The 26899-nt window shown below is 39.0% G+C and overlaps 1 protein-coding gene across 8 annotated transcripts in view; it reads right to left on the bottom strand.

Moving 5' to 3' along the window:
* ARVCF (ARVCF delta catenin family member) overlaps positions 1 to 26899 on the bottom strand; it is a 736316-nt gene that overhangs the window by 35368 nt on the left and 674049 nt on the right. For 6 of the 8 annotated variants that reach the window (XM_063454427.1, XM_063454432.1, XM_063454428.1 and 3 more), the window contains 3 exons: positions 26655 to 26826; positions 22004 to 22021; positions 20243 to 20314 (listed from right to left, as the gene is read on the bottom strand). In XM_063454427.1, coding sequence (XP_063310497.1) covers positions 20243 to 20314; positions 22004 to 22021; positions 26655 to 26826 — 262 coding nt within the window. The remainder of the gene's footprint in view (positions 1 to 20242; positions 20315 to 22003; positions 22022 to 26654; positions 26827 to 26899) is intronic. The other 2 variants (XM_063454430.1, XM_063454431.1) reach the window with 1 other exon arrangement.

The raw sequence follows: 26899 nt of genomic DNA, 5'->3' as shown, positions 1-26899 counted from the left end.
CTCATAGAGAGGACCGGTCACGGAGGTAGACTCCACTGTTATTTACGGGTGCGGCCCGCTCAGGCTATCGGCCGGACGCTATCACGATATTCGATCACATTAGTAGAGGGCACGGCTCTCTCATACACTCGACGCTCTACAGTGCCGACCACTTGTTCGTCACACAGGCTCGTACCTGTGAAAGACATATATGGCTACATGGTGGGGCGTCCCTCCTGCATTCAATTAGATATGACGTCCGTGCTACTGATTTCGTTATAGGGGACTGCCTGGTCATGCAAGATATGCATATTTAGACTGGTTCCTTCTATTCTATCTCCTGTAATGGATCTACTGGATCCGTACCGCTCTAACATACGCAAGACATTCTCACAGAGGTATAACGGGGGGAGACTCCCACCTATTTACACACACTCCTGGATATGGTACCGCTAACGGATGGACCTCAGATATTACGTGAGTGCAGGTTTTGGTATTTCTGCACCATATTAAACAGAGGATTGCTTTCTGTTTTTGGATATTGCGAACAACTGCGCAGACAGTTTCTTCCATATCTTGGTGACAGGAGATACGGAGACCTTCATGGAGCAAACGGGCACTGCCTTGCTCGAGTAACGAGATTAAGGAAGGCCTATTACCCGGTCTGAAGGTAAACCGTTCGCATGGATCACATGGTGAGACCGGTAACCCCGGTCATTACGATCTTAGGATAAGATGGCAGGACTGCCCCATCTCCTCGGAATGCATACCTGGTGAACAGGGTTTGGATATGGGGGTCCTCCGTCTATACTCTTTTTGTCCCTCATGGAAGCCGTTTTGTTCTGGATTCGCGCTACCTATTTTTCAACTACCGTCATGGAGACCTACAAGACCTAGTGGGGGTACCGGGTGTGCCCCGATTCCTACGCAGACATCTTTCACTCTTTAACGAGGGCATATTTGGATGGAAATCTACACTCCGGTTGACACTTCCCATCCCTTTGAATATTCCTGGGATTCGCTACTCCCAGAATAGTCGACCACCGTTCCTCCACACAAGTTCAGTTCGGAACCCTGAATGGAGGTCCTTTTGGAGTCTTTCCTCTACCGTGTCCGAGGATTACAAAGTTCACTTGGAATATTAGAATCACTTAGGATATGGCTAGTTTGACCACACTCTTGCCTGCATTATAAATTTACTCTCAGAGGAGACATCTCACCGGGTAGGCCAGGAGGGAACGAAAGATCCTACTCGGTTCAATTGCGATTTGGTAGTGGACTTAGATGTATTCCTTGAGATTGAAGATCTGCCTGCAAGGCCACATTGCCGGGTGACCCTGGCACGATTGGTGGAGCAACCTTATACATCAAGAGTTGAGACATGGTGGCAGTGTATTATCGCGGCCCTAGGTCCGCAAATGACCTTCGACATTTCATATCTGCAGGGAAATGGCTAATAGGTCAGTCTGCCAGCTCTTGGCCCAGCTGGTAGGTAACAGGTCGCGACCCCACGCACATTGGATCTATCAGCGGAGGATGTTTTTTCCGTTTTTGGGGTACTTCATCAACTGGCATCTCCATCGGTCGGTGTATTATCATCTATCGCAGTTGCAAAGTCCATTTAGGATTGCTCGGGTAGCTCCGAGAATAGGTACCAGCGAAAAAAACAGCATTGGATTTGTTGAATGAGCGTTGAAACAGCAAATATGAAGCCTCCTGTCAGGTTATAAAATTGTATATTATGCTAGCTTTAGTGTACCTATAATCTTAATTTTATTAATGACAGGAGGCGAGTATTTCCCACCCATTCTTATCCCTCCCTTGTTTCATTTTATAGTTTAGATTGATCAGGTACGTATGCAACTCTGCTTGTTGTCCCTGCTACCTGTCGCTTGTTTCTTATATCTATTTTTCATAGTAGGGTTGGGATATCTACAGGTTAGGATAAATTTGGTTGCTACATTGGGTACCTGCATGTTTATTCAGAGTACATTTCATTGGATAATCAACCTGTTCGATTCTGTTTTTTCTCTCGTTTCAGTTTACAGTCCATCAACGCTATCTGGTTTGACAGCTCTTCTCGGAGGGTGGACATTGTTGTATTCATCCTATCTAGGACTTCGTTTCTTCCCCATTATATTTTCTGCCTCTTGTTCTGTTTGTCGCAGCTTGAAAGAGGAAATGATGCATGAGGAGGGGAGTTTTATAGTACCTAACTTTTTTCTGATTGGTTGTTTTTCTATGCTGCTGTGGAGTTCTAGTAAAGAGAGACTTGAGCAAATACTCGCCTCCTGTCATTAATAAAATTAAGATTATAGGTACACTAAAGCTAGCATAATCTACAATTGAAGACCAGTATTGCAAAATGTAAGTAAAAGAGTCAATGTTATAACTTTCTTTGATTCAGCTTGACTGAAAGTATGGGCATTTAGTCTAAAAAAATTTGTTATTCAGATTTCTGTTCACTGCAACATACTATTTTGTGAACAAACCCTAAAATGTCTTGTGCAATCACTTTTCATGGATATGTTTCCTTAACATCATTGCTTCATATAAAAGCACATGTTTATTGCTCTAAAACATTATCTCCTTAACACCTTATAAGTTAACTGTCTGGATGACATCAGGGGTGTTCTATTAGTCACATAACTTCAGTGATGTCACGTCGTCTTTCTGATGTCATAGACCAGGCCTGTAAATAACCAGCACTGCTCAGGGCTTAGCCAGTCTATACTTGAATTTTACAGAGCACACGCAGACAAACAAAATTCAGAGTGATTGGGGGATAATTTGGAAAAGAGATGAGGTGGAAATAGCAGAATTTTACCTAAAATGAGCAAGTTCCTAGTCAATTCAATCAATTGTTGTCAAATGATGCTTTATATTGGATGTTCTAAAAATGTGTTCTCCTTGATGCTATCTTATAGGTATCCTTGATGCTATTTCGATAGCTCCTCCCTAGTTTTGCCTGTGTATCTGTGCCTCAATACCATATTATGTGCCCGCTAGACTGACACAGAGCACTGTAGGGTAGTGAAGATTTCAGTAAACATTTCTCATTTGGAAAAGCTCGGTCACAGCTTTGATATATTAGTATAAATGTTGCGATTTGCATTTCAAACCATTCAATGTGCTGTTCTGTTAATATATCAGACATTTTAGAGCCCCTCCCTAATACTGCAAAGCCCCAAAAGAGGGTGGTTGTATGCCCAGATCTCTGCAGGTAGCTGAGGGGCAGCAGAATAGTATTATGTTTTCCATTTTACATCAGGCAGCTGATTCCACCTAGCAATACAGCATGTTCTTGTTTCCAGCTGTTTTTTCCACTGACATCCCGGCTTGCATAGTTGGCAAGGTTTGCTTAGAGAGATGTGGGGACGTAGCTTCTAGGCTGGAGCCCTCAGATAGGGATCATCAAGTTTTGCTTTGGGCTCAATCCCCAGGTGTTTTTTGGAAGCCAGTAATGCCTCTTGTTTACAGCCAATAATAAAACATTTTTGGCCAGAATGGATTTTGTGAACAAAAACACACTGTAAATTCCATCATCACATCAATTATCTTAAATAAAGATGTTAGAGGATAATGGATGTTAGTGGATACATGTCAGAGACCTGGCACAAAGAAACAAGGTCCAAGACTGAACGACCGATTATATATCAATACTATTCTAGATATGGCAATAAATACTCAATAAACTTGGCTACCGGGGGTAATATCACCTTCAAATATGTATATGTGAAAACTTACGTAAAATCGTAACAATAAATGACAAAACCTTGTCACCAGACTGCACCATAAAAAACAAAACAAAAAAAAACAAGCAACGTCATTTTATTTTTTTTAATGTGAAATCCAATGCAGCTCGACATCGTTCCTACAACTGATCCCTTCTCACTGGGCTAGCTGAGCCGTTCTATTTATAGAATCCAGCATCAATATAATCACCCAGATTTTCCTATCATGAGAAGATCTTGTTTAATGAAAAACCAAAATTGTTTTGAAAGGGTGCAGATGGCCAGGAGGGCAGCAGAAGGAGGTGAACTTCCTGTGGGCAGGGGAGAAGTCTTATTAAACCAGAGCAACAAAGAGGATGAGCAATGATGGCTTATTTCTAGATGGCATCTATGTAGGACAGCTGATAAAATACATTATCTGTTTAACATGAAATATGACTGTTTTCTGCATCTGCCCGGAGGGCTAGGCAAATTGCCTATTTTTTTTTTTAAACCTATTGGATATAATTCAAAACACAAAATGCATAATACATACATACTCCTGTATACATTACAACGTATTATCAGGATGGCAGCAGTAACAGGATTGGGAGGATTAAGGTAATGTAATTAGGTAGTTAACAAATGTGCCTTAGAAGACAGAGAAACCTGTAAAAAGTAAATTAAAAACATAACTTCAACTCCCTACCCCCAATGGTGGCAATGGCTGTCACAGCTGTTACTGATATGATGGTAACGTGGATACAGACATGAGGCACTTATTACCAATGTTTAAAAAAAGAAAGAATCCGCAGTTGAATAAGAATTCTGCTCCACGGGAACAGTTTCAGAATTTATGAGGTCCTGACATGTCAGTCAGGTCAAACGCACAAAAAACAACGTTGCCATGGTTACTGCCGTAGCCACAATCAGGATGCTACCAGTTATCAGAATTTTAGCCGTCTTCTTCTATGAAGTTGTTTGCAACAATGCAATGTAATAGGTAAATCTAGCATCTCCTGGTATGTCTAGCCTTCTATGTAGTCTTTTCAATCAACATAATGCCCAAATATGACTGAAATCAAAGGCTTTCCAACATGGTGTCTGTGTCACATCCCAGGTTGATACAAACTGACACAATTACACAATAAAACTTTGCTCTGCAGAGAAATCCTACTCTCAAGAAAGATTTAAGGATGACAGAGCACAGGAGACAGTTTCCCAGAGTTGTTATCAAGATGTAACTGCATTTGACCCGCTTGGTAAGTGTTCATATAAAAGAAGCCACAAGATTAATATGATGCTCAGTCTGTCACTACATCACAATAGCAGAGATTCTTGGGTCCTAAACTAAATTTACAGTTTCAAACCTATAACTCTCTAATAATAAGAAGTCCAAGGATGCAGTCTAAAAACCCAGGGCTAGTGCATGTGCATAGAGTCACAGACTGCAGGTGTGGGCTGTAAAACAATGAACACAAGAGAAAATGTCCACTATGCTAGGAATGAAATTCACAACATGGCAGTGGTGGGTCTGGGGTGGGAGGGGGGGGGGTACACCCATATGCTTAAATGCATTACCCATTAAGTCAGGTTCATTTAGGAGTAGCCGAAAACAGGGGCTGAGTGGATGACCACCCCACCAAATGGGGGAGGGGGGGGGGGGTGCAGCCCTAAATGAGATGCTCAATAATAGATAGTTAATAATAAAGCATACCACACTAGTTCCAAACAGGGATAGATTGGCAGTACGAGAACTAACTGAAGAGATAGCAATCTCCCCTTTTTGTGTTTAAGCCCTCATGGAAGTATATACAGCACTGGTTGCGACAGAGCCTAGTGTGATCTTCCAGAAGCAAAAACTAAAACATAAAAGGAATAGTGAGAGATATGCTAAATGGTGAGAACAAAGCACACAGGAAAAAAATATATAAAAAGAAGGGTATATACAGAGAGATAAGTAATAGGGATATAACCAATTAAATCCACCTCTCTAGGGTTACCAGAGGTCTGTGGTAAGGGTATCTCTAGTCACTAGACCTTCAGTCTCATGTAACACCTTTAGATATTCTATGCTTAAATTCAGTTTAGGGAAGAAAAAAAAAATTCCCTTAAATTCTCATATAGCGGTCTAAATACCAAGTGATATGCTCAATAGCTAATGATTGGTAATTAAGCATGCCACATTAACTCCACAGGATACAAATGTAACGGTATGAGAACTAACAGAAAAAGTAGCAATCTCCACCTTTTGTTTATAAGCCCTCATGGAAATCTATATAACACTGGCTACAACAGAACCTAGTGCAATCATCTTGAGGCAAAAGTCAAAACACAAAGGAATAGTGAGAGATATGCTAAACAGTGAGAAATAAGCACAGGAAAAAATATATAAAGTGAAGGATATATATACAAGGAGATAGGTGATAGGGATATATACAAATGACTCCACCTCTCTATAAATACTAGAGGTATCTGGTAAAGGAGTCCCTAGTCTCTAGACCCTAAATCTCCTGTAAACACCTTCATGGGTGTTCTATGTACTAAAAGACCAAAAAAAAAAAAGTAAAATAAATAAAGTGAAAAAAGTGCTTACATAGTGATAAGGTGCTCCATAACGGAGAGACCCGTGACAAAATCCCAACGCGCGTTTCGGCGTGATAATACACCGTCCTCAGAGGCAAACATGGAGAGAAAACCACTCTTCAATATTCATGCCTGTCTGTCCCTTAAATTAATTCCCTATACCCTTTTATCCTGAATGTAATGGTTACCCATCCGTTTACAGTAATAGTTAACCCTGGCCATATTAATTTATTTTATTTTTGATTGGATATTAGTGATTTCAGATATAAGCACGTATGAAAGGTGTAGTTAATTGTAACGGAGCTTTCTGTACCCCGGCTGGGTACCTCCGCCAAGGACCGCTTCCTAGCTGGAACAGGGGACAAACTGCAGCACCTCTGCACACAGTCACCGTGGCTTGACTGGGGCCTTGGAACCGCTCCCTCCTGGAGCCAAATGAGGAACTCGCTCTATCCACCCCGAGGCACTGGACGACACTCAGTACTGGGAGCTCTAGTCCTTACAAGGACTTTCCCCGTTGAAGCCTCCACACTGGAACAAGCTGGAACAGTGATTATCTCTTTCCCCTCCAAGTAACCAGACGACACAGTTTTGGGAGTACAAGCTGGAATACGTTTAATCTGCTTTTATACAGTTTCAAATACAGTTAAGTACGCCCATGACAATCCCACAGAAAATAGGATAATCCCTCCCCTATGCCTGGGAGATAATTGAGTCAGGAACCGTACAAAACTCAATTATCTCCAGGCACAAAAAAAAACAAACATTTCACAAACACCCCAAACGTATCTTAAAATTACATTAAAAATCTCACAAAAGTTACATCCCTTGATAGCCCTGATCTGGGTGACCAACATATCCAAAAATCGCCCAGATTGGTTCAGGGGTAATTTGACATGAGGCTCCTGCCCAAAACAGTTCCATAAGATCCGGACTGGCAGTCGGTCTAGTTCGGTAGTTTAAAACCGAACACACTACCGAACATAGTCAATATTCTTACCCTGGAGCTTGCTCCCCTTGTTCGTGTGAATGTTTCCACCGCACAGTATCTTCCTAAGTGTTATAAAACTGAACACAGGCGATCACGGAAGTCCAGTGGTGTTTTGGAGTTTCATTGTCCGAAAATAGTTCCATGAACTCGTCGACCAAACACCGCTGCCTGCGTTTGTGCAAACAGGATGGCCGCCACCTCGTGGTCGTCCATAGGAAATGCAGCCACCCAGACGAACACTTAGAACACTGCGGTGGAAATTGCTACAAAGTAGCAATTAGGCTTAACAAGCTCCCAGGTGATCTCCGGTTCGTGCGGCTGTTTGGTTGCCGAACCGTATTATCCAAATACACGAACTGAGACTTTTTCAGTGTGTATTACAGGACCCATAGTCTGTGGGCAGGAGACTGGCAAGCAGGCTCCTCCAAGAGCTGGTGGCAAACTCACATGAAAAGGGGAATTTTTCACATTAATTGTGTCTACTAAGATCTTTTAGGGAACATAAACATTAAATCTTTGGGGCTGAAATTGCTTTAGAAGCATAGATGAGCTCCTAATGAAGATTTCCATTTAGACAGTTGTGGAATTCATTTGGAAATAGAGTCTAACTATTTTGCAGTTTGGCAGCAAATGTTGGGTATTGGGCTAAAGACTTAGTTGCCACAGCCTTAAATAATTTTGGTCCTTAACATTCAAGATAATTGGTGCATGGTCTTTTGAGACCATGGCACCAGTAATGCAGGTTAACTATACCTGTACTAATCTGAACGATTTACTCATGAGTGATATGAAATTCCCATTCTGGGGGGTGATAAGTGTGCAAAATATTATAAAGTGTGTGGGTGTCCAAATATTTTGCATTGTGATCTCAGAGCCTTAACAGTTGAGTATATGAGTCTGTCTATACATGTATTTTGCAGTTCAGAATGAAATAAAAATGCCAGCAAAGGATAACCAGTCCTTGTTGAAACATGTTGGGCAGTGTAGACTGAATATGTCCTGGAAAATTACATTGGTCAGAGTTGGAAAAGTATGCCTTTGCAATATTGAAGAAGACATTATTAACAGTACAGTTATATCTGATTATCATAACATTTACAACAAATAGCCCATAGGGATCCCTTCTCCAGACCAGGTAGCAATAAAAGCAGCATATCCCCATGACTGAAGAACAGCTTTTATTAAATACAAGGTGAACAAAAATTCAGAGTAGGTTTTAAGGAGTCAATAACTTAATTAATTATTATTATTATTATTATTATTATTAATTAATGAACCAATTTCAATGATAATACATACAATGAATGCTTAACTTATTGAGATTTCTTCGACTAGGCATGGAAGAGTACATCTTTTAAATGAGATTAATATTCCTCCTCGTAAAGTCGGGGTCTTTCGATTGCATTGCTTATAACATTAATTTATGTTTGAGGCTTGTGCTTGACTTTCTGCACAGACACTATCCTTGAGCTGCTCAAGTGTACGCAGTTTGTTCACGTACACCCCGTTTAGATATTCCCAAAGGAAGTCATCAGGAGCTGGGCATTTGCGTAAAAATAATGGACCTGACATTTTAAAAATAAAATGTAATTGCTGTTGCTTTGTGAAATTACCCACGATTAATCTCCCAAGACTGAGTTAGAATATATACATGTAACACCTAACTACTAACAAATACGTTATTCACCTGTCAAATTCTACTCTGAATTTTGGCCCACCCTGTATTTGGGAGTGAAATCCCTAAAACACTCACTAATATTTGTAAATACAATTAAGCTATCCTTATTCTGGCTGGCTATGTGAGCACCTTACAAATGATGATTTTGCCCAAATTGCCTTATGTTTTTCATTTACTGCCACTGCCACCCCTAACCCTTTTTTTTTTTTTAATTCTATCCTACAATTAGTCACAAAAGTTATATGCAGTCACAAACATCCCAATAAAACCCTGTCGTGCTAGTTCTGGATGGGAACTTCACTACCTGTGGAGTAACACATTTTATGCACAGTCAAGCACCTTTGACTTCCAACCTAACTGTATAGAGGTGATATTTCAAAGGAATAACTCAAATAGCTGTGTTAGCAGTGAACAACAAGTTTATACCATACCCGTCCCTGGAAGCTAATTATCGATTGCCTCAAATAAATATTTTTAATACCTGCAAATAGAGTATAATTAAGCATGTCCTTCCCCTAATGTTACTGAAAGTCATGATTTCGCCAAGATTTTCTCCCCAAATAACACTAAACTTTTGACTTTTTGCTACTCCACATTAACAATTAACACTTGACATAACGGTAGTTCTAAACCACTTTTTGTACAAAGGTGGGAAGTGGATATCAGCAGACATTGCCCATTACTAACCTAGTGGAAGATGTTTATTTTCGTACCTGAAATAAAGAATGTGTGAATCATCTTGAAACACGTTACAAACTGCTGTTTACAATGTATCCCCGCCCTAACCTTTGCACAAAATCAATGCAAACGCCTCCCTTATTTATTGGAGATGCCAGAATGCCACTGCAACCTTATTTAATTTGTAGTAGCTTTGACCTAGTGTCCAACAGTTTTGGTCCCAAGTGAATTTTCTATTATAGATGGTAGGAAACAGTTTTTTTTCCACCAAAACATATTTCTTATCTTTCTCCCCATATCGTCATTGTGACACAACTGTGTATGGCACAAGCCTGGAAGTCCCCTGACTTTTAAAACATTGTCCTTTAATTTATTCGCCCCTCAGAAATCATGTCATTTTCCCTAGGATTTGGGCTTGGAGTATATTACCACTAGTTTGAATGATTGAGGTCCTTCCCGCTATATACTAATATAGTGGGTATCCCTATGCTGCAGTGATGTTGAGTTAATGGAGGTTATTGTATTGTATTATGTTTGTACATTGTGCGATGCCTGTTGTAGTATATGTGGAGGCACGGGGTAACGCATGTGTGTGGGGGGTTCTTCATATTCTGTACATTAAATTAGCCTGGAATGTCACTGCTTGCTTCTATATTGGTTCTTGTACAGTGAAGTCCTGCATGCATGCCAATTCTTCATAACGCTACATGTCTATTTTCTTGGTGTACTACTAAATTAAAACCAATAAACTTAAAATAAGTTAAAAAAATTACATCAAATAAAAAATAAATGTAACAAAATAAAGGTTAAAAGGTTAAGTAGAACAAATTATTATTATTATTAACTTTTTATGGACATTATAAGTCCTTTGTGTTACAGTTCCATTTTTTATTTGTTATAAATTGCATAATTTCAGCCATCCAGCAGTGTTCGGCCTGGCTTAAATCTGGACCATACTCAGGCTCATTGGGAAAAAACTTGTTTGCCTGACACTACGTCATCCTTGGGGGACCCTCACCCACAGGGTCCCCCTCCCGTGGGGCTGAATGATAAAACCCCTTCAGTTACTTACCTTAATCCAGTGCCGGGCTCCCTCAGCGCTGGTGACCTCTCCTCCCCCGCCAATGTCAGCTCCCGAATGGAGCGGAATGCGCATGCGCAGCAAGAGCCCCGCACGCATTCTAACAGTCCATAGGAAAGCATTTCTCAATGCTTTCCTATGGACGTTCTGCACGCTGGATGCGAATTTCGCATCCAGCATCGCAGAAGAGCCTCTAGCGGCTGTAAGGAAGACAGCCACTAGAGGTTGGATTAACCCTACAATGTAAACATAGCAGTTTCTCTGAAACTGCTATGTTTACATGTGAAGGGTTAAAACCTGAGGGACCTGGCACCCAGACCACTTCATTGAGTGAAGTGGTCTGGGTGACTATAGTGTCCCTTTAAATAGTGTGAACATTGTCCGATCTTAGCATTCAGAGAAGCCCCTTTACTTCCAGTGGTGTACAGGAACAAGTTTAGTGAATATCCCTGGTCCTCAAACAAATTGGTGTAGAATCTGCATACTTCAAGACTCTTGCCCTTATTCCATCAGCATTTCCTCTTTAAAGTTTATTTTGCTGACTTAACAACCTATTTTTTGAGAGAGGTTCAAAGATTCATGAAGATTTGTGGTACAATTAACAACAAATCAATATGGAAGTGTTATTCCCTGGTGCCCGACACTGACCTCCAGACCAACAAAACAAAGTCCGATAGAGTATACCCTGATACATAAAAATAATCATAGCTCACATGTAGCAGGCAAAGAGATGGAATGATGATGAATAAAACCCCAAGTAAGCAGAGGAGACTACAATTTTGCGGATGTAAAAGCATAGCTAAGGAGACAAAGTCCATTGGGAAAATCTGAACTTAGGCAACTCCTCATTTAACATTCAACATGCTTGAGTGAAGATCAACCAAGATTGCCATTCCATTCTGAATTATGAATAGTGTTGAGGAAGATGAACTTAGTACTTCAGATATTCAGCGCTTAATGATTCTCAAGAGAACGAACCATCATCATATAATGTCTCCCTGATCATATCCAGAATAATATGGTAGAACTGACACTAAGTGTATCTGAGAAATTAACGTGCTGGAAAGTATTTGAAAGTAGATCTATGTAATTTGCAACCCAATCTAGTCTGTAAAATAAGTTGTGTTCCAAGCAGAAAGTGCTAGTTTAAGTGAGACAGGTGCTTCAGGGCAGCCAGTGGAAACACTGTTCAGATAAAATAACAGAAACTATGTTTTAAGATGTGTACAATAGTTCCAAAGTGTCAAATATTAGCATGTCATTAGTCCATCAGGTTATCTTCCAAATAATTAATTAAGGATCACTCCTCCCAACATTATGCTTCAATTAAGCCAATTTGCAGCATTTCATAATTGTAGAACAGCAACCACTACAGCTCACAGTGATGAGAGGAGTAATCTAACTTGGTTTCCATGGGAAATCATTTTGCAACAGTTCTCCATCTTACCTGGTCCTGCTGGACACCTGGTCTCCTTGCAGGCTGACTGTGATATGCATGCGGCTTCTGCGTAGCTGCAGAGCTGGATGCCGATGCTGCTAGCCATTCGCTGACGCCAGATGACCACTCTTAATACATTCCATTAAGAATACACATAGAATTGACAGTCAGTCCGGCATTGATGACACTCTACTGATGCTGTGTGACGCCGCCTCCGGCAGCAGAGGGGTTATTCCACCTATTTACAGCGTTTAAACTAGTGGCAGTAAGTGTAATCTGTCAAAAAAATGTCCTGCCAGTGAGCATATGACTGATCTCTTGACAACAGTGGCGGCAGGTAGTGTAGCTGAATGTGATATGTTACTTACATGCTATGTGAGAGAAACATTGGGAGAGCAGACTATGCAATTGGCCAGCTATGATGCTACACTAGCAGCCATTCAAAACATATGCAACATTATTGCTCAAATAAAATTGTATTTCTAAATTTTTTAATAGGAAAACTTTCATGCCCCCCAAAATCCTCTGTCCTAAATTCCGAATACTAGGAAAGCACATGTACAACATCCAGCAAATTAAAGTGCAGGAATTGTATGCCTTCTGTCTAATCTGTCCAGAAAATCAGGGCTGTATTCCTATTCACACTGAAGACATCAGCAGAAAATTAATAGCAGGTACCTATACACAAACTTATTTTAGGACCTGTCACAGAATGGTATTCACCGAATATACTATTAAAGACATCTAAAGTAAAAGCAACTACGCGATTAAGACCTTTCAAGACAAACAATGTTATTCAATTGGGGCTACAGCACACCACTCCTGATGATGTATTAACAGGGCTCTTTTGCCATTACCTGCTGTCTGTGTCAGCACTTGTCCACATTGTAAAGCAGGTAATCAGCTGGTGACAGCTCATATGTGTATAGCCTTTAAAGCGACTGTCACCCTACTTCCAAAATGAGTATTTCATAAAGATTGACTGTGTTGAGATTTCACTGAAAGGGCTACTTTGACTTCGTATATTTCCTGTGCTTGACAAAACGCAACAAAACTTTGAACTACTGCAATCATGTTTTGACTTTTCCTAAGCTAAAGGGTAAAAAGTCATTGTCTATGGAGCATTTCACGGGCTCCTGGCAGATAAAGCACCAGGAGCTAAAGAGAACCGACAGGAAGACCATGGCAAAAGCTGCAAGGGACAGGTTCAGGTAAGTAAAGCTCACCTTTCTTTGCACCCTACACCCAGGAGGTGCAGGAGTTTTTGCAACATATGTAAAGACCTCATACGGTTAAAGAGCTGTTTTAAGGTAACTGACTGGTTCACCTGACAGGAAATCAAGCTAAATTATTACACGTCGACCAACCTTTAAAGATTAAGCAGACACACTGCTACAATGAAGACAAGACTGGCCCCAAAAACGAGAAGTCAGTACAACCTGCCAGAACGTCTGAAAGAGATTTTTATTCCTTATGGGGTGCTAATCATAAGCCACATTACCCAAACTCTAAAATATTGAAAAGAGTCCAGAAAGTTTTTTTTATTCCCAGAGAATCTTTGGTTTTTGAAAGGTCAGAATATCTGAATTTTAATGTCAAAAAGGCAATAATTTCTCAAAAGGACCTCTGGCAGCTTGGAAAAAAAAAGATGGTTTAATTAAAAATTGCACGACCTATAATCTCTGCAAACAACTTGTCTAGGTTTATGCTAAATCTTTTTTACATAACTATCTTTTTTTGTTTGCTTTGCCACGTGAACTGACCACCCACAAAGCACTTAAGGGGGAAAAAAAACAGAGCACACGTGCTGAGAACAACAAAGATTCACTCATCATCCTTATAGCTTTACACCCTAGGACAGTTACCAAAGGCAATTACGAAAATAGTCCTTATTTATGTATAATCATTATGAACGCTGTTGCCCAAGAGGCTATTTTATGTGCTTCTTTCCAAGAGCTGTGTTACTATTCCCATTTGCAACAATATCTCCAGCAAGGCATGATTGGCATTATTGACTAGTCATATAATTCACATGAATACCTTAAATTAGTAAATAAATAAAAATATGTAAAAATATAAACATTTCTAAAAGTACACTCAGTTTTTACACATCTAGCAGACTGTTTACAGATTTATTAAGTCTGGATACGTTGAAACTGTACAGCGGCTCAGCTGACGAATCTGCACTAATTAAGATAATATAAGGAACTTTATCTTCATGATGCACCAGCAACAAAGGCTGGTTGCTGAAAAAGTAATTATGCATTAGGGCTTCTTAGGAAGCAAAGTAAGTGGCTGTCAATTTAGCAACATCAACATGTTTAAAATCTATCTTAAACTTTATTCTTTTCAATCACAACAGTCGGAATTAATAGCAGCAATTGATTTCAGTCTATCTACTGTCGTCCCTAAAGCACCCCCTTGTGTGATGTAAGGATTATTTTTAGAAGAAAATTCTTGTGGTTGAAACCATGCAGCATGGAATGAACAGGAACTCAGAGAACGTCCACTGCTTTCAGAAGATAACGTTAGAAGAACTGGACACAGATTATTACATTAAAAGGGGTTGTCCGTTAAATCAGGTCCAGATAGATTTGTAGCTCCAGGCCTACTTATTGCAAACAAGTTGCCTCATTATTTCGATCTGCTGATGTCCTGAAATCTTGGGTGCCATAATTACAGCATGTGTGCAGAGAGGTACACAATTATGAATTCATAAAATTCATGTATGTAGCTTTGGGACTACATACAAATATGTATCTGATCTATATACCCTGATTAACACCTGGTAGGGAACAAATGTGACCTAGGCCCAGTGCACATAATGATCTATCTCTTCTGCAAGCACATTGCATATAGAATTCCTATGCCCCATTAACGATATGATCGATTCCCTGTGTGGCAGAACCAATGGGTGGGACTGTGACTCCTTTTAGCCGTTGCTTTTTTAGGAATTTACTTTGTGCCTCAGTCTGCATGTCAAGACAGATTTCATATCCTTGGAATGACCAGTCTCTAAATGAATGGAAAGATGGTTTTAAATATGACTGCATAATCTAGTGCATGAGATCAGAAACACAAATCACAGCATCATTTTCAGTTCCAGATCTATGAAGCCCCAAATATAACACTGTTGGATCCAGCACTGTATAAAATGCCTTTTAAGGACCATAAGGGAGATCGTGTTTTTGTACCCAGAGAACAACATATTCAGTGCAGGAATATTTCAGCAAGCCAAGTTTCAAATAGAAATCAAATACACAAATATAACAACATCTTGGCAAACAAAAAATACCATATTACGATTTTGAAGTGGATACTTAAATCTACCGGGCCAGGACATTCCATGAGGTAACATTGTAGTTTACTGATGGCTAGATTATAGTATTGGCACCGTTGTAGATTAATTCCCCTGATGCTCAACAAGCCTTAGGTGCAAAACCTGGCTAACAAAAGAATTTTAAATTGAGTGTGAGTAAATCTCCTTTAGTGGGGTGTGGGAGGAAAGGGGTAACCCCTATAGTAATCAAGTTACAAAAAAGAGAAGAGAAGAACAGGAGTATAGCAACAGAGTGATTGTCAAATGTACCCAGAGTCCTAAATGTTTAGAACATGAAAATGTACTACAAAATATATATTAAAACATAACAATTGATTTGGTTAAAATGAACCCAAATTTAAATGAAACTACCACCTTGGTTTAAAAACATAATCACTCAAAGGTGGCAGTAAGAATCACTTGATGAGTAAAGAAAGTGATATTACATTTTTAAACCAAGGTGGTGGTATCATTTAAATTTGGGTTCATTTTAACCAAATCAATTAAAAGTTATGTTTTAATATGTATTTTGTAGTACATTTTCATGTTCTAAACTTTTAGGACTCTGGGTTCATTTGACAATCACTCCGTTGCTATACTCCGGTTCTTCGCTTCTGTTTTTTAAAACCTGGCTAACATCACATGCCTTTTTAACATCAGTGGTTCAAAGAAATATATATTTATTTCTGCACAGCCGAGTCTGATTAACATCTCAAAGAGCCTCAGACAAGTTAGTAGTTTTGGGCACCGCTTCACTCTTAATATAGAGTAGTGAATGGGGCAAAGCTTGTCCAAGTATCTTCACGGCATCTGGACCCCTGTATGGCCCTGACCACTGGGCCCTATGCCCTAAGTTGGTTTATGTTTAATTTGGCTATACTAAATACCTCAAAACAAAATATTTGGAAAACCACATCCTTGAGGTGTTATTCAAAGTGGCTGCCCCTCCTAAATTTTCTTAGCAAATGTCAAGTTCAAACAGTCTCCTTAAAGTAAAGGAGATGTAAATGTTAACAAAATAAGCTTTGAAACAGTGAGCGTGATCAGACCTAATTTGGGTGCTAGAGACCCCCCTTTCTTTTTTTAATGCTTTGAATGAGACGTAAAGGAATGAGTCTCTCAGATCTTATCAGCATGGCGGAGAGGAGGCAGGGCTGTCATCCTAGCCGGGAAGTCAGAAGTAGTAATAATCCCTGAGTCACCTCAGACTGAAAAAGCTGATTAGAATGGAACTTACTCGCTAGATGTCTTTGTACATTACAATCTTCCCTATCACTCAGCCCTACATACAGACCGCCAGAGGTACAGTCTCCCTGCCATCGGAAGTGTCGCTGTCACATATCCTAAAACAATGCATGATCTTATTGATGGCAACACACCTTTACAAACACTATTAAGCTAAAGGAATTAATCGCAAACAGCTTCACAAGCAGAGAGTGCATGTGCTTGCCACAAGTAAATAATGGTTTATAAGCATTTCTGCTTTCTTAGCCTTACAATATTAGCACTTTGGCTTACTGCGGCTCTAATTTTTAATCTTTTAAACCGCAAAGCTAGCAGACCTCAATCTATATGCTTTTATACTACCTCTATTGATTAGACATATTACGGAAGATCCGTATTGCATCCCTTTAATATCACCACTATAGTCTCCTAATATTAAAGCGCAATGCACAGATACATTCATAGATATGACTGAGTGGTGTTTCATTGAATTGCAGGAGCTACTGTGGACATCGCTAAATGTAAGAGATTACTTTCCTTACAGCACATGAAATTGAAACTGGTGATGAATATGTAGTGATTGAGCCTGGAAGGTACTGGGTGTAAGGCTCTTCCTTCTACACATGTACCTATGACATCTCAGGGAATTTAGTAATCCATAACAACTGTTGTGATACAAGTGGTCTCTGTATGGCAAGCGGGATGCTCTCCTCTCAGATACAATCAATAGTAAGGATTCAAAGGTCACAATCCACTCACAGTCTGCATGGAAGTTGATCGATTGCACGACGTGTATAGAGCATATCAAAGAACAGGCAGGCGGATAAGATACAAACAGCAAATACACAAGAAATAAATATATAGAACATGAAGTGCTTGTGTATTGCTTGGAAGATTTAGATGTTCCAATGAATTCATTTATACAGCTACAGTGGATATCAAATGTCTGCTCGCTGTTACTGAAATCAAAGCTTTGCTGGTATAGAGGTTGAAATGACAAATCATGTCAGACATTTTTTACCTTACTAAGCTTTTGTAATACTTAAGTGAAAACGGGATAACATCTTAAAATAATTACAAATAAAGATCTGTCAATTCTGTGGCTGCATGAGTGCACGCACCCTTTTCGATAGGGATAGTAACAGTGTTCACATTGAAACAGGTATACAAGAGTTACTTACTTAATCTAAGGTAATTATAATAATCCCAAAAATAAAATTATTTGGTCATGTTAAATTTTATTGAATGTTTTTAGGTTGCAGATATAGCTATGGTCCACAAGGAGCAAACAAAAGATCTCCAGGACTTTTTTGCTAAAAAAAATACAGATCAGGAGAGGGAAATAAAAATACTTCTAAAGCATTAAATGTATCATGGAAAATTGCATAGGCATTCATTAAATGGAGGACAGAAGGCAACACAAAGACATTGCAAATATCAGGAAATTGTTTTAAAAAAACACAACATTGTACAAGGAGAAAGACCAATAAAAGGCTATCAGCAATCTTACAAAGGTGGAAGGAATTTAGAGGGTTACTCCAAGCACCATAATCACTTCAGCCTGAAGTCTGTTATACAGCGATAAACCCCTTAGCTACTGTAGGTGTAGCTCCACCTCTGGTAGTGTCACTGTGTTGTCATCAGCCAGCCCGGAACTAGAGTCTCAGGTGGTTAATGTCAGTTCATTGCACAGAATGTGTCAGTCATTAACCAAGATCGGCTTCTGTGACTTCAGGCTTCTGCGGCTTTGCAGAAGCTGAAAGCGCATCACTGGACCACCAGGAAGCATCGGTTTCCAGCGGGGACCCAGGTATAGGGACAAACCATTGCTGTAGCAGGCTGTAGTGGTTATGACACTTGCAGTAAGCCTTTAAACTTGACATGTGTACGCTGTGATTTACAGTTGGCACAGAGGCCATTAATCACAAAAAAAAAAAAATGAATGTCTGAGAAATTATACATTTTGCATGAAGCTTCACAAATGTGTGAAAATGGTTAAATGTGAAAATTGCATTATCAAAAAAAATAGTGGGGGCTCAGCCATGTTTTCCTCTGTAAAACCCTGGTTTTAGTCTAACTACTCAACGATGGTTTGTTTAATAACAGGAGGATAGTGCCCACAGCCTAATAGCACCATTACCATTAATCACTTTGCAATGGTTTTGGTGTGTAGACTAGACTGATTATTAAGAGTAATCTAAAAATGTTCAGCCCTTTTACTGTAAATGCAAACTCTCTTCTTCCCTTTTTGATACTCTCTTTATCTTCTCATATCTTCCTACAGTCTACATACACTTCATTATATAAATAAATCATGGAAGTGGATATTACCCATACAAAATTCCCTTGCAATAAGACAATATTTAAACAGGCATTGGGTGCCACACTTACATGTTTGGAGGTATACCAGTACTTATTGATTGGTGTTTTTCACTTTTTTGGTGTGGTGTTAGGGGGATACACACATAAGTGTTGTAGTAGATTTGAAAAAGGTAATATTGTTTTTTTAAGCACCATCGGCACATTATTTCAATAAGTTTAGCAGCATGTCTACTTAAATGCACCATGTCTAGTTAAATGATTTATGGTCCATTGGTGCCTCAAAGCTGTAAATTTGCTGACTTCTCAATATAACATATTGAACACACCTAAGCTGAATAATAACATTTCTTATTTTAGAAAAATCTTTTTTTCCTATGGTCTGTCGTGTCTTCTCTCTTCTTGGAATAAGTATCTTTATAACAAAGTTTCTGCTACAATTCCCCTTGTTTCACCACAATAAGCATTTTTACATTTTGAAACAAAATGATTCACATAAATTAACTTTTACAACTAAAATGCAGCTCTTCACTGACAAATAATAGGAACAATTCTCTAATTACTAATACACACACCGTAGTCTTTGTCTACAAAAAACGGTTTCATTAATATACCTCAGATCTCAGAGTGATACCTATTCAGTATTATGTATGATGATCAGCAATATATAAATAGGCATATGTAAGGGACGTGCCAGGTGTGTTTGAGATCACCATGACGCAGTTCTAAACTGCCCTCTCTGTCCCACAAGGCCTCTTTCAGCACATTTGTTTGATTTTGGATTAGCTTGGTAACAATGTGACTGTTTCTACTGTTTTCTAGCTACTAGTATTAATAAATTGTATGTTGTAATTCATGTTTAAAATTATTATTTTTTAAGTAAGTTTCTTTTCACACACCCTTATCTAATATACTGCCCACGCCTACAGATGTCTAGATAGAAATAGTTTTAGTCAGATGTGGCTTTCATGAATTGCTGGGTGTGATTAGATTTTTCCACTCAGATGAAACTGAAAGCTGACCTTTGGGCCCATAGGAAGGCCTCTATAGAAAGTGATACAAAAACAACATTGTACATGTTTAATGTGGAGAATCAGTGTTGCATTTGTACACACTCCCACCACATACAGTAAAACTAACCAAAATAACAATGATAACCACAGAATTAAGTGAGTTTCAACACACACACACACAAACATTTTCTAGGCCAGAGGAAGAGAAAGGCCTGTACTGTACCTTTGGCAGATTCTGATCGCTTAGGCAAGTCAAGTGTATCAAAATTCTTGTCAGCGTCCCCATTCTTTTTTCCTGAAACAACCATTTAGTTGACATTAGATAATGGGTCAGAGTTATCTCAACTGAAAGTGTACACTAAAAACAAACTTTATTTGCAATAAGTTTATTCTGTTTCAATAGCATTTTCCCTAAATGCCGCATTCATGCATATATTATGACATAGGACTCTATATATATATATATATATATGGCAAAGCTCAGCTCATACTGTTAAAGTGAAATAATAAACCTATTTGGAGTTCACCAGTCTGCAGTACAAAATTAGCTAGACAAGCAATTAAAGGTAATTTAAAGTTGTTGCAGTGAACAAGAAAGGAGGATTCCTCAACTGATGCTTTAGAGAAAGCTATTGTAATCACAGTGAGTATAATAACTTTTTATGTCTGGGGACAGTGCTTTTAATAACTAGATATGAATGTTTGATTTATATGTAAATAGTTTGCAACACTGGATGTGGAACTTTGAAAGTATTATTGCAATTTACTTAAGTCTGTTGACCCCCAATTTAGTACTGTAACACAGTGGTGTGTACTGTTGGATTGGCACCCAAATTTAGGTTTTCGTGCTATTTTGGTAGGTTCCCATTGAATAGAACAGACACATTATATTCATCTGGTCTCAGTTAACTGTCAGACACAGAGAATAGCCTAATAAAGGGGTTTTACAGAATGTATTTTAAAGAAACACTCCAATCACCCTAATGACTACTATGTGTTACTAGTGTAATGTTATGGAGCCAGGAGAGTGTAATGTTATGGAGCCAGGAGACCCTGTGTGCTGGCCACCTATAAAGTGGCACTGATGGAACCTAGACCACTTCAGCTCCTTGAAGTGGTCTGGGTGCAGTGTCCCTGTCCCCTTAACCCTGCAATGTAAAACAATGCAATTTTAGAGAAAATTAAATGTTGTCATTGAAGCATTAAGAGTGCGTCTAGTAGCTGTCCTGCCACTAAAGGCATTTTCAGTTGTTTCAAGAAGTTTAATCCACTGCACATGTGCATTAGATTCCCCCTTGCAAGGACATTGTAGGAGGCGGAAAAGGAGTCAGCGCAGAATAAGGTGTTTTTTTAACCATATTATAGCCACGGGCGCAGGTTGAGAAGGACCGGGGAAACGTTTCGACACTTAATTTCCTGTGTCAGGTGTCCATGGTCCTTCATAACACTTGCTCTAGATTTACAGAGTATTCACTGGCTGAGAGCGTCAGCTGACAGCAATGAATACTGTTCAAACCTGGTAAGAAATGTTGTTGGCGCTTGACACAGCTAGGTAATTGTCAAACTGTTCAATAATGATTTGACAGATTACCGGCAGGTAGTGCTAGCAGGCTCCTGACACCATAACCTCTACACTTAGCTGAAGTAGTTATGGTGCCTAGTGTGTCTCTGCAAATTAAACTACGCTTAAAATATTGACCACTATGTTTCAAAAAAGGTTCAGAACCACTGCTCTAAAACATTATCTGTAGAGCTTCTCTCAGTTATTATTTTGTGATGTATTATTTTCCCTATTTTAGGGAGAAAGAAGAAATTAGAAATACTTTAAAAGCTCCTCAATGTATTTCAATGACAACACTCCGACTGCTTTGAAACAGCAGTCACATTCTGTAACTCAATGAAAGTTTATGCAATGGGTTTTTAGCAGCAGATGAGATAGCAGGAATACAGAATAAAGGACAGAAAGCAGTGTCTATGCACTCACCTTGGTTAAACCACTCCTCTAATAAGCAGAAAAGCAAGAGAAAAGGTGAATTACAGGAGGGAAAGATAAAGGCAACAGTCAGGTCAAAGATCACAGGGTTAAAACAACACGTGAATGTGAGCTAGTGGAAGGAACCTCAAGAACTGAACTAGCGAGCATTCTGGAACTGAGAGCAGCAGCCAGAGCAAGATAGAAATCGTTTTCTTGGGCTTTAGTGTTAATCACTAGATCAATACAAAATAAAAAAAAACTAAACCGTTTGTGAATTATTTAACATTTTTATATACAGCACCATTATTGAGGGTGAATTACAGATAGTAATAATGGAGTCATTCGCATGTTGTGATATTACTGCAAACTATTGATTATGGGCAGCTTAAATTCCTACTGTTGATGTTTTATACTATATTCACTCCAGCAAAATGATCAAAGTATTTAATTTTATGAGATAGCGAACTGAAGGGTATATAAAAGGATCATACATCTAACGACTGATTAGGGTAACGTGCACAATTATTTTAAATTATTAATGCTCAGACTTTCCAGTTCTTTATGCAAATCTAATAACATCTTCCCATGATCCCTTACGTTCCGGACAGCCATGCGATCTCAGGAAGGGAAGTCAGAACTAGCTTAACTGAACTCTCTAGTGCCATTGAGCTTAGTGCCATTGAGCTGAGCAAGAAATTGAGGCAGAAAATACAACTCATATAGTGGTTCATCTGGCTGACTTTCCAATAATGGTGTATATAGTTAAAGGATCACTATAGGGTCAGGAACACAAACATGTACTCCTGACCATAGAGTGCTAAACCCACCATTTTGGTGGGTTGCCCCCCTTTTTCCCCCCTATAAAAGTTTATAACTCATCTTAATTCCAGCGCTGCTCTGAAAAGGCAATGTTTGCATGAAAATGCCTGAAGGGAGCTAAGCTGTAGTTGTTCTGGTCACTATAGTGTCCCTTTAATATAATACAAAGAGGGGCAGAAACTGACTAATTTCCTAACTAGAACAACAACTGTATCTAATAAAATCACGGACAGGTGTAAAGGCAAATTTTATATTGTAGTCACTAGTAGTTACAGACATTGTGAATGGTCTCTGATCCAATATGGCCTGAGAGGATCTCTCCATACATTATACAACAATTTATTGTTAAATCTCCCCCTTTGATAATACTGTAAAGCACTACGGAATATGCTGGCGCTATATAAATACCAGTAATAATAATGGAATTCTGCATCACTTTCTAGATTACAGAGAATTAGCAGTGCCGAATTCTGATCATGCCCGATTAATGTCTGCAAAAATTGGAATTACAGAGCACGTTGGACACTGACAAACTAGGCTCATGAGTCACTTCCAGCAAGAACCACTCAGAAAGCATTTGTATTGTTTGTATAGTCAATCTCGCTCCCTAAACAATGCTGAGTAGCACATTGCCTCCCCGCTGTAGGAAATGCAAGGCTATATTGGAAAGGATGTAAACTATCAAGAAGGGATTTGAAATATGATAATTTGTACTCATATCTGACAGTAATGATACAGTTTGCAATAAAATGGATGTGTGAGGTTGTAAATATTCAGAGGGGTTGTCGACAATAGTTCAACCCATTCTTGTATTGACATGACTGCAGTTTACCAGCTACACACTGCAGCACCTAAAATACCTATGCAGAGAGGTGGAGGTAGGCGGGATGGAAGCAGACTTTTAAGGAAGAGCAGCAATTTGCTAAAATACATGATATACAATACACAATCAAGCTAAGAAACCACTAGAAGCAAATATTCACATATGCATTGTGCAGACAGTGCTCTCAAGCCTGGTGTAGGGTAGCAGAATCAACAATAAAACAAACATGTTTGAACAATAACAATAATAGAATCAACAATAACACACAAACATGTTTGAACATCTTAAAGAAGCACACACAGAAACGCCCCCATGGAACATAACAGGTTAATTTGACACCTGTCATTTATTGGCATCTCCAATGCAGGTGGCTTCTTGCACCCTTCAAACTGTGGTGAAAAACCCTTGTATACACCAATAGTTTTCATCTTCTGGAGACACATCATCAGTCTTTCAAACTCAAAAACAATGACATTACAGAGTAGACCCTGGTTGTAGTAGGTGATCATACCTTCTGAATTTGGCAGAAAAATAGTTTGTGAAATTTGGATTGAAATCTGATTTGTGATCACTATGATAGCTGTTGAAAGTCAGAAAATGCTAACGATCAGTTGCCAACACTATATTGCTGACCTAAGTCAGCCCTTATTTATTATTATTTTTTCTGTTATGACACACTGCCTGGAAGGTGGAGCAGTTTTTATGTTCATTAGGATTTAAACTTTACTTTGAAAAGAATATTGTTATATATAACAAACATATATATATATATAAATAAAAAAAAGATGTTATATAAGTACAATAAATGAATAGTCCATATGACTGCTGAAACAGGTGAGTTTGTTTCGTTATATAAAAGAAAAGTTTTTACACTTATGCAAAACTTTTTCTGTAGTTTTACTGCCACAATCAGAAAGCGCAAGGGGTGGAGACACCAAGTTCAAAACTGCTGTAGAAGACCATAGCAGATCAAAATTAAACGGGGAGTTGTGGTTAATTATCCAAGAGGCTATTGGATCAAGTTCAAAAGTGTCTATTTTTGTCTAACTTTAAAAAAATTTCAGTTTAGCATTTTTGGCCCAGCACTTCAGTTATCAATGCACCACAATTCACTGTTTAGAGCAGGGCTGCCAAACAGGTAGATCCCCAGATGTTGTAAAACTACAACTCCCATGATGCTTCGTCATTCTAAAGGCATGCAAAGCATCATGGGAGTTGTAGTTCTACAACATCTGGGGATCTATCTGTTGGGCAGCCCTGGTTTAGAGCGTTAACTCCCCAATGAAATGTTTTTTCTCGAAGTCTAGGAATTTCAAGGCTAAAATGGCTAATGGAATTGTGATTTGTGTAACATAATCAATCACTGGGATGTATGACATTCAAAAAAGGAGTAAGTAGGAATGAGGGAAAATTATTATTTTTTAAATCACTTTTTTTTACAAAACAGGCATTTTCTGCACTTAAATGGAAATTCAGAACAGAATAATAATTGGTTCATTTTCATTGTTCAGCAATTAACATGCAAAAAGCCAGAACTCCTACATATGAGTAGTTTAAATTACATTTAATGAAAATGCGACATATCTATGCCTGCCTGTTACTTAATGTGCATCAAGAGTCATAATAACTTGTATTACTATAAAAAAAACAAAAACCACCAACTGCATTTAATGTCCAAATATAACTGCATTAAACCCACTTATTTGTCCATTGGCCTAAAAACAAACAAAAAATGGCTACTATGTGCAACATGTTATAGTCACAGCTTGTCTATATTAGCCTATATTTTGTCATTTGGATTTCAATGTGCTACAATTTGTTGTTTAGTGAATAAATCCCTCTTTGTTTAGGTAGAAGGTATGGTTCATAATGAAGACTCTGGTGATCAGTCTGTTCTAATCACTACCTCTGTCTATGTCACCCCCCAAAAAACTAGACAGTAAATAGACTGTAGCAGCAACTCACTATGATTAAAAGTCATCAGATAAGCAGCACTAAGATTACAATTTGACATTCCCCTCACCCCCAGCCCATCCAGATTTCTCTCATTATTCCAAAGTAGGCATCAAAAATAAAATTCAAAGGACGCCACAAGTCAAAGCAAAATGTCTTTAGAAATGAGGGGCGACATGCTGTGCCTTTAGAACAGTAAGCTCTCAATGCAGCACCCCCATATTAACCTTTTCACTTTGAAGAACAAACAAAACGGTTTGTGCTGTGTCCTGTTTGACAGGTAGCTAAAGTGTTAACACTGCTATGAACACAATAAGAAATGTGACATGCAATAGCAGCCTTGTGATTTCCGAACATCTGACACTGACCAAACAGAACATCGACATTTCAATTTTCAGCTACATGTCAATGGCCTCTGTGTAAAGTGTTCATCGCATCATAGAAACAGTTAAAAGTGGTCTGCTTACAAAATATACATATATACATTCTGCACAATCTGTACAATGCAGTTTTTATAAAACAGCCCTTTATTTTCACCTAGAACGCCCCCTTTAAGAGCAGTAAAAGTGGCACAAACACGTCTCAGTATAAAGTGCACTGGTGTCACAAAAATCCCTGTAGACATGGAAACCACAAGGCAGGGCTGGGCACGGAACTGGAATCTGGCCTTTACAAACACAGGCAAAGCAGGTCTATGCAAGCTAGACTTCGCCCAACTCAAGGTGATAATGAGCTACGGACTAGTGACTGACAAAGAGGCGGCTTAGCAATGTTGTTTACTCTGGGAGTTAATATGCCTATATCAACTCCATAAACTCCTATGACTAACTCCGTTGCTGTAGTACAGAGTGTGGAATAGAACACATTGGCTAGTGCACTACAAAGCACCTTTTACATTGGGGACAATAATTTGTAAGCACTATACATTCTGTCAATCATCACAAGCACATGTAGACGATGTTGGGTTAATATGAGACACGGAGCACACAGCTTACTGTATAAATGAATAAATCCAGTTGAACCTGATGAATGTCACACTGAATTCAATGATGGTCTCCTACTTACCTTTAGCTTTTTTCCCCCCAAAACAGCCTGCGTCATCTTTCTTTTTCTTCTGCTGTCCCCCAAGCCCACCATGCTGGCTGGCTTCAAAGTCTTGGAACCTGTCTGCTCCTGGTACCTCCTTGTGGACATGGTATGAGAGGTTACGCATGATACACACGCAGTTTTCAACAGACTATGCAATAGGGAAGAAAAAAATAAGACTCTGTTAGGAGTATTTGTGCTGTGTATAGTATACTACTAAGACT

This window comes from Pelobates fuscus, chromosome 5 (assembly GCF_036172605.1).
Source record: "Pelobates fuscus isolate aPelFus1 chromosome 5, aPelFus1.pri, whole genome shotgun sequence".
NCBI lineage: Eukaryota > Metazoa > Chordata > Amphibia > Anura > Pelobatidae > Pelobates > Pelobates fuscus.
This window is presented reverse-complemented; position numbering and strand designations above follow the sequence as displayed.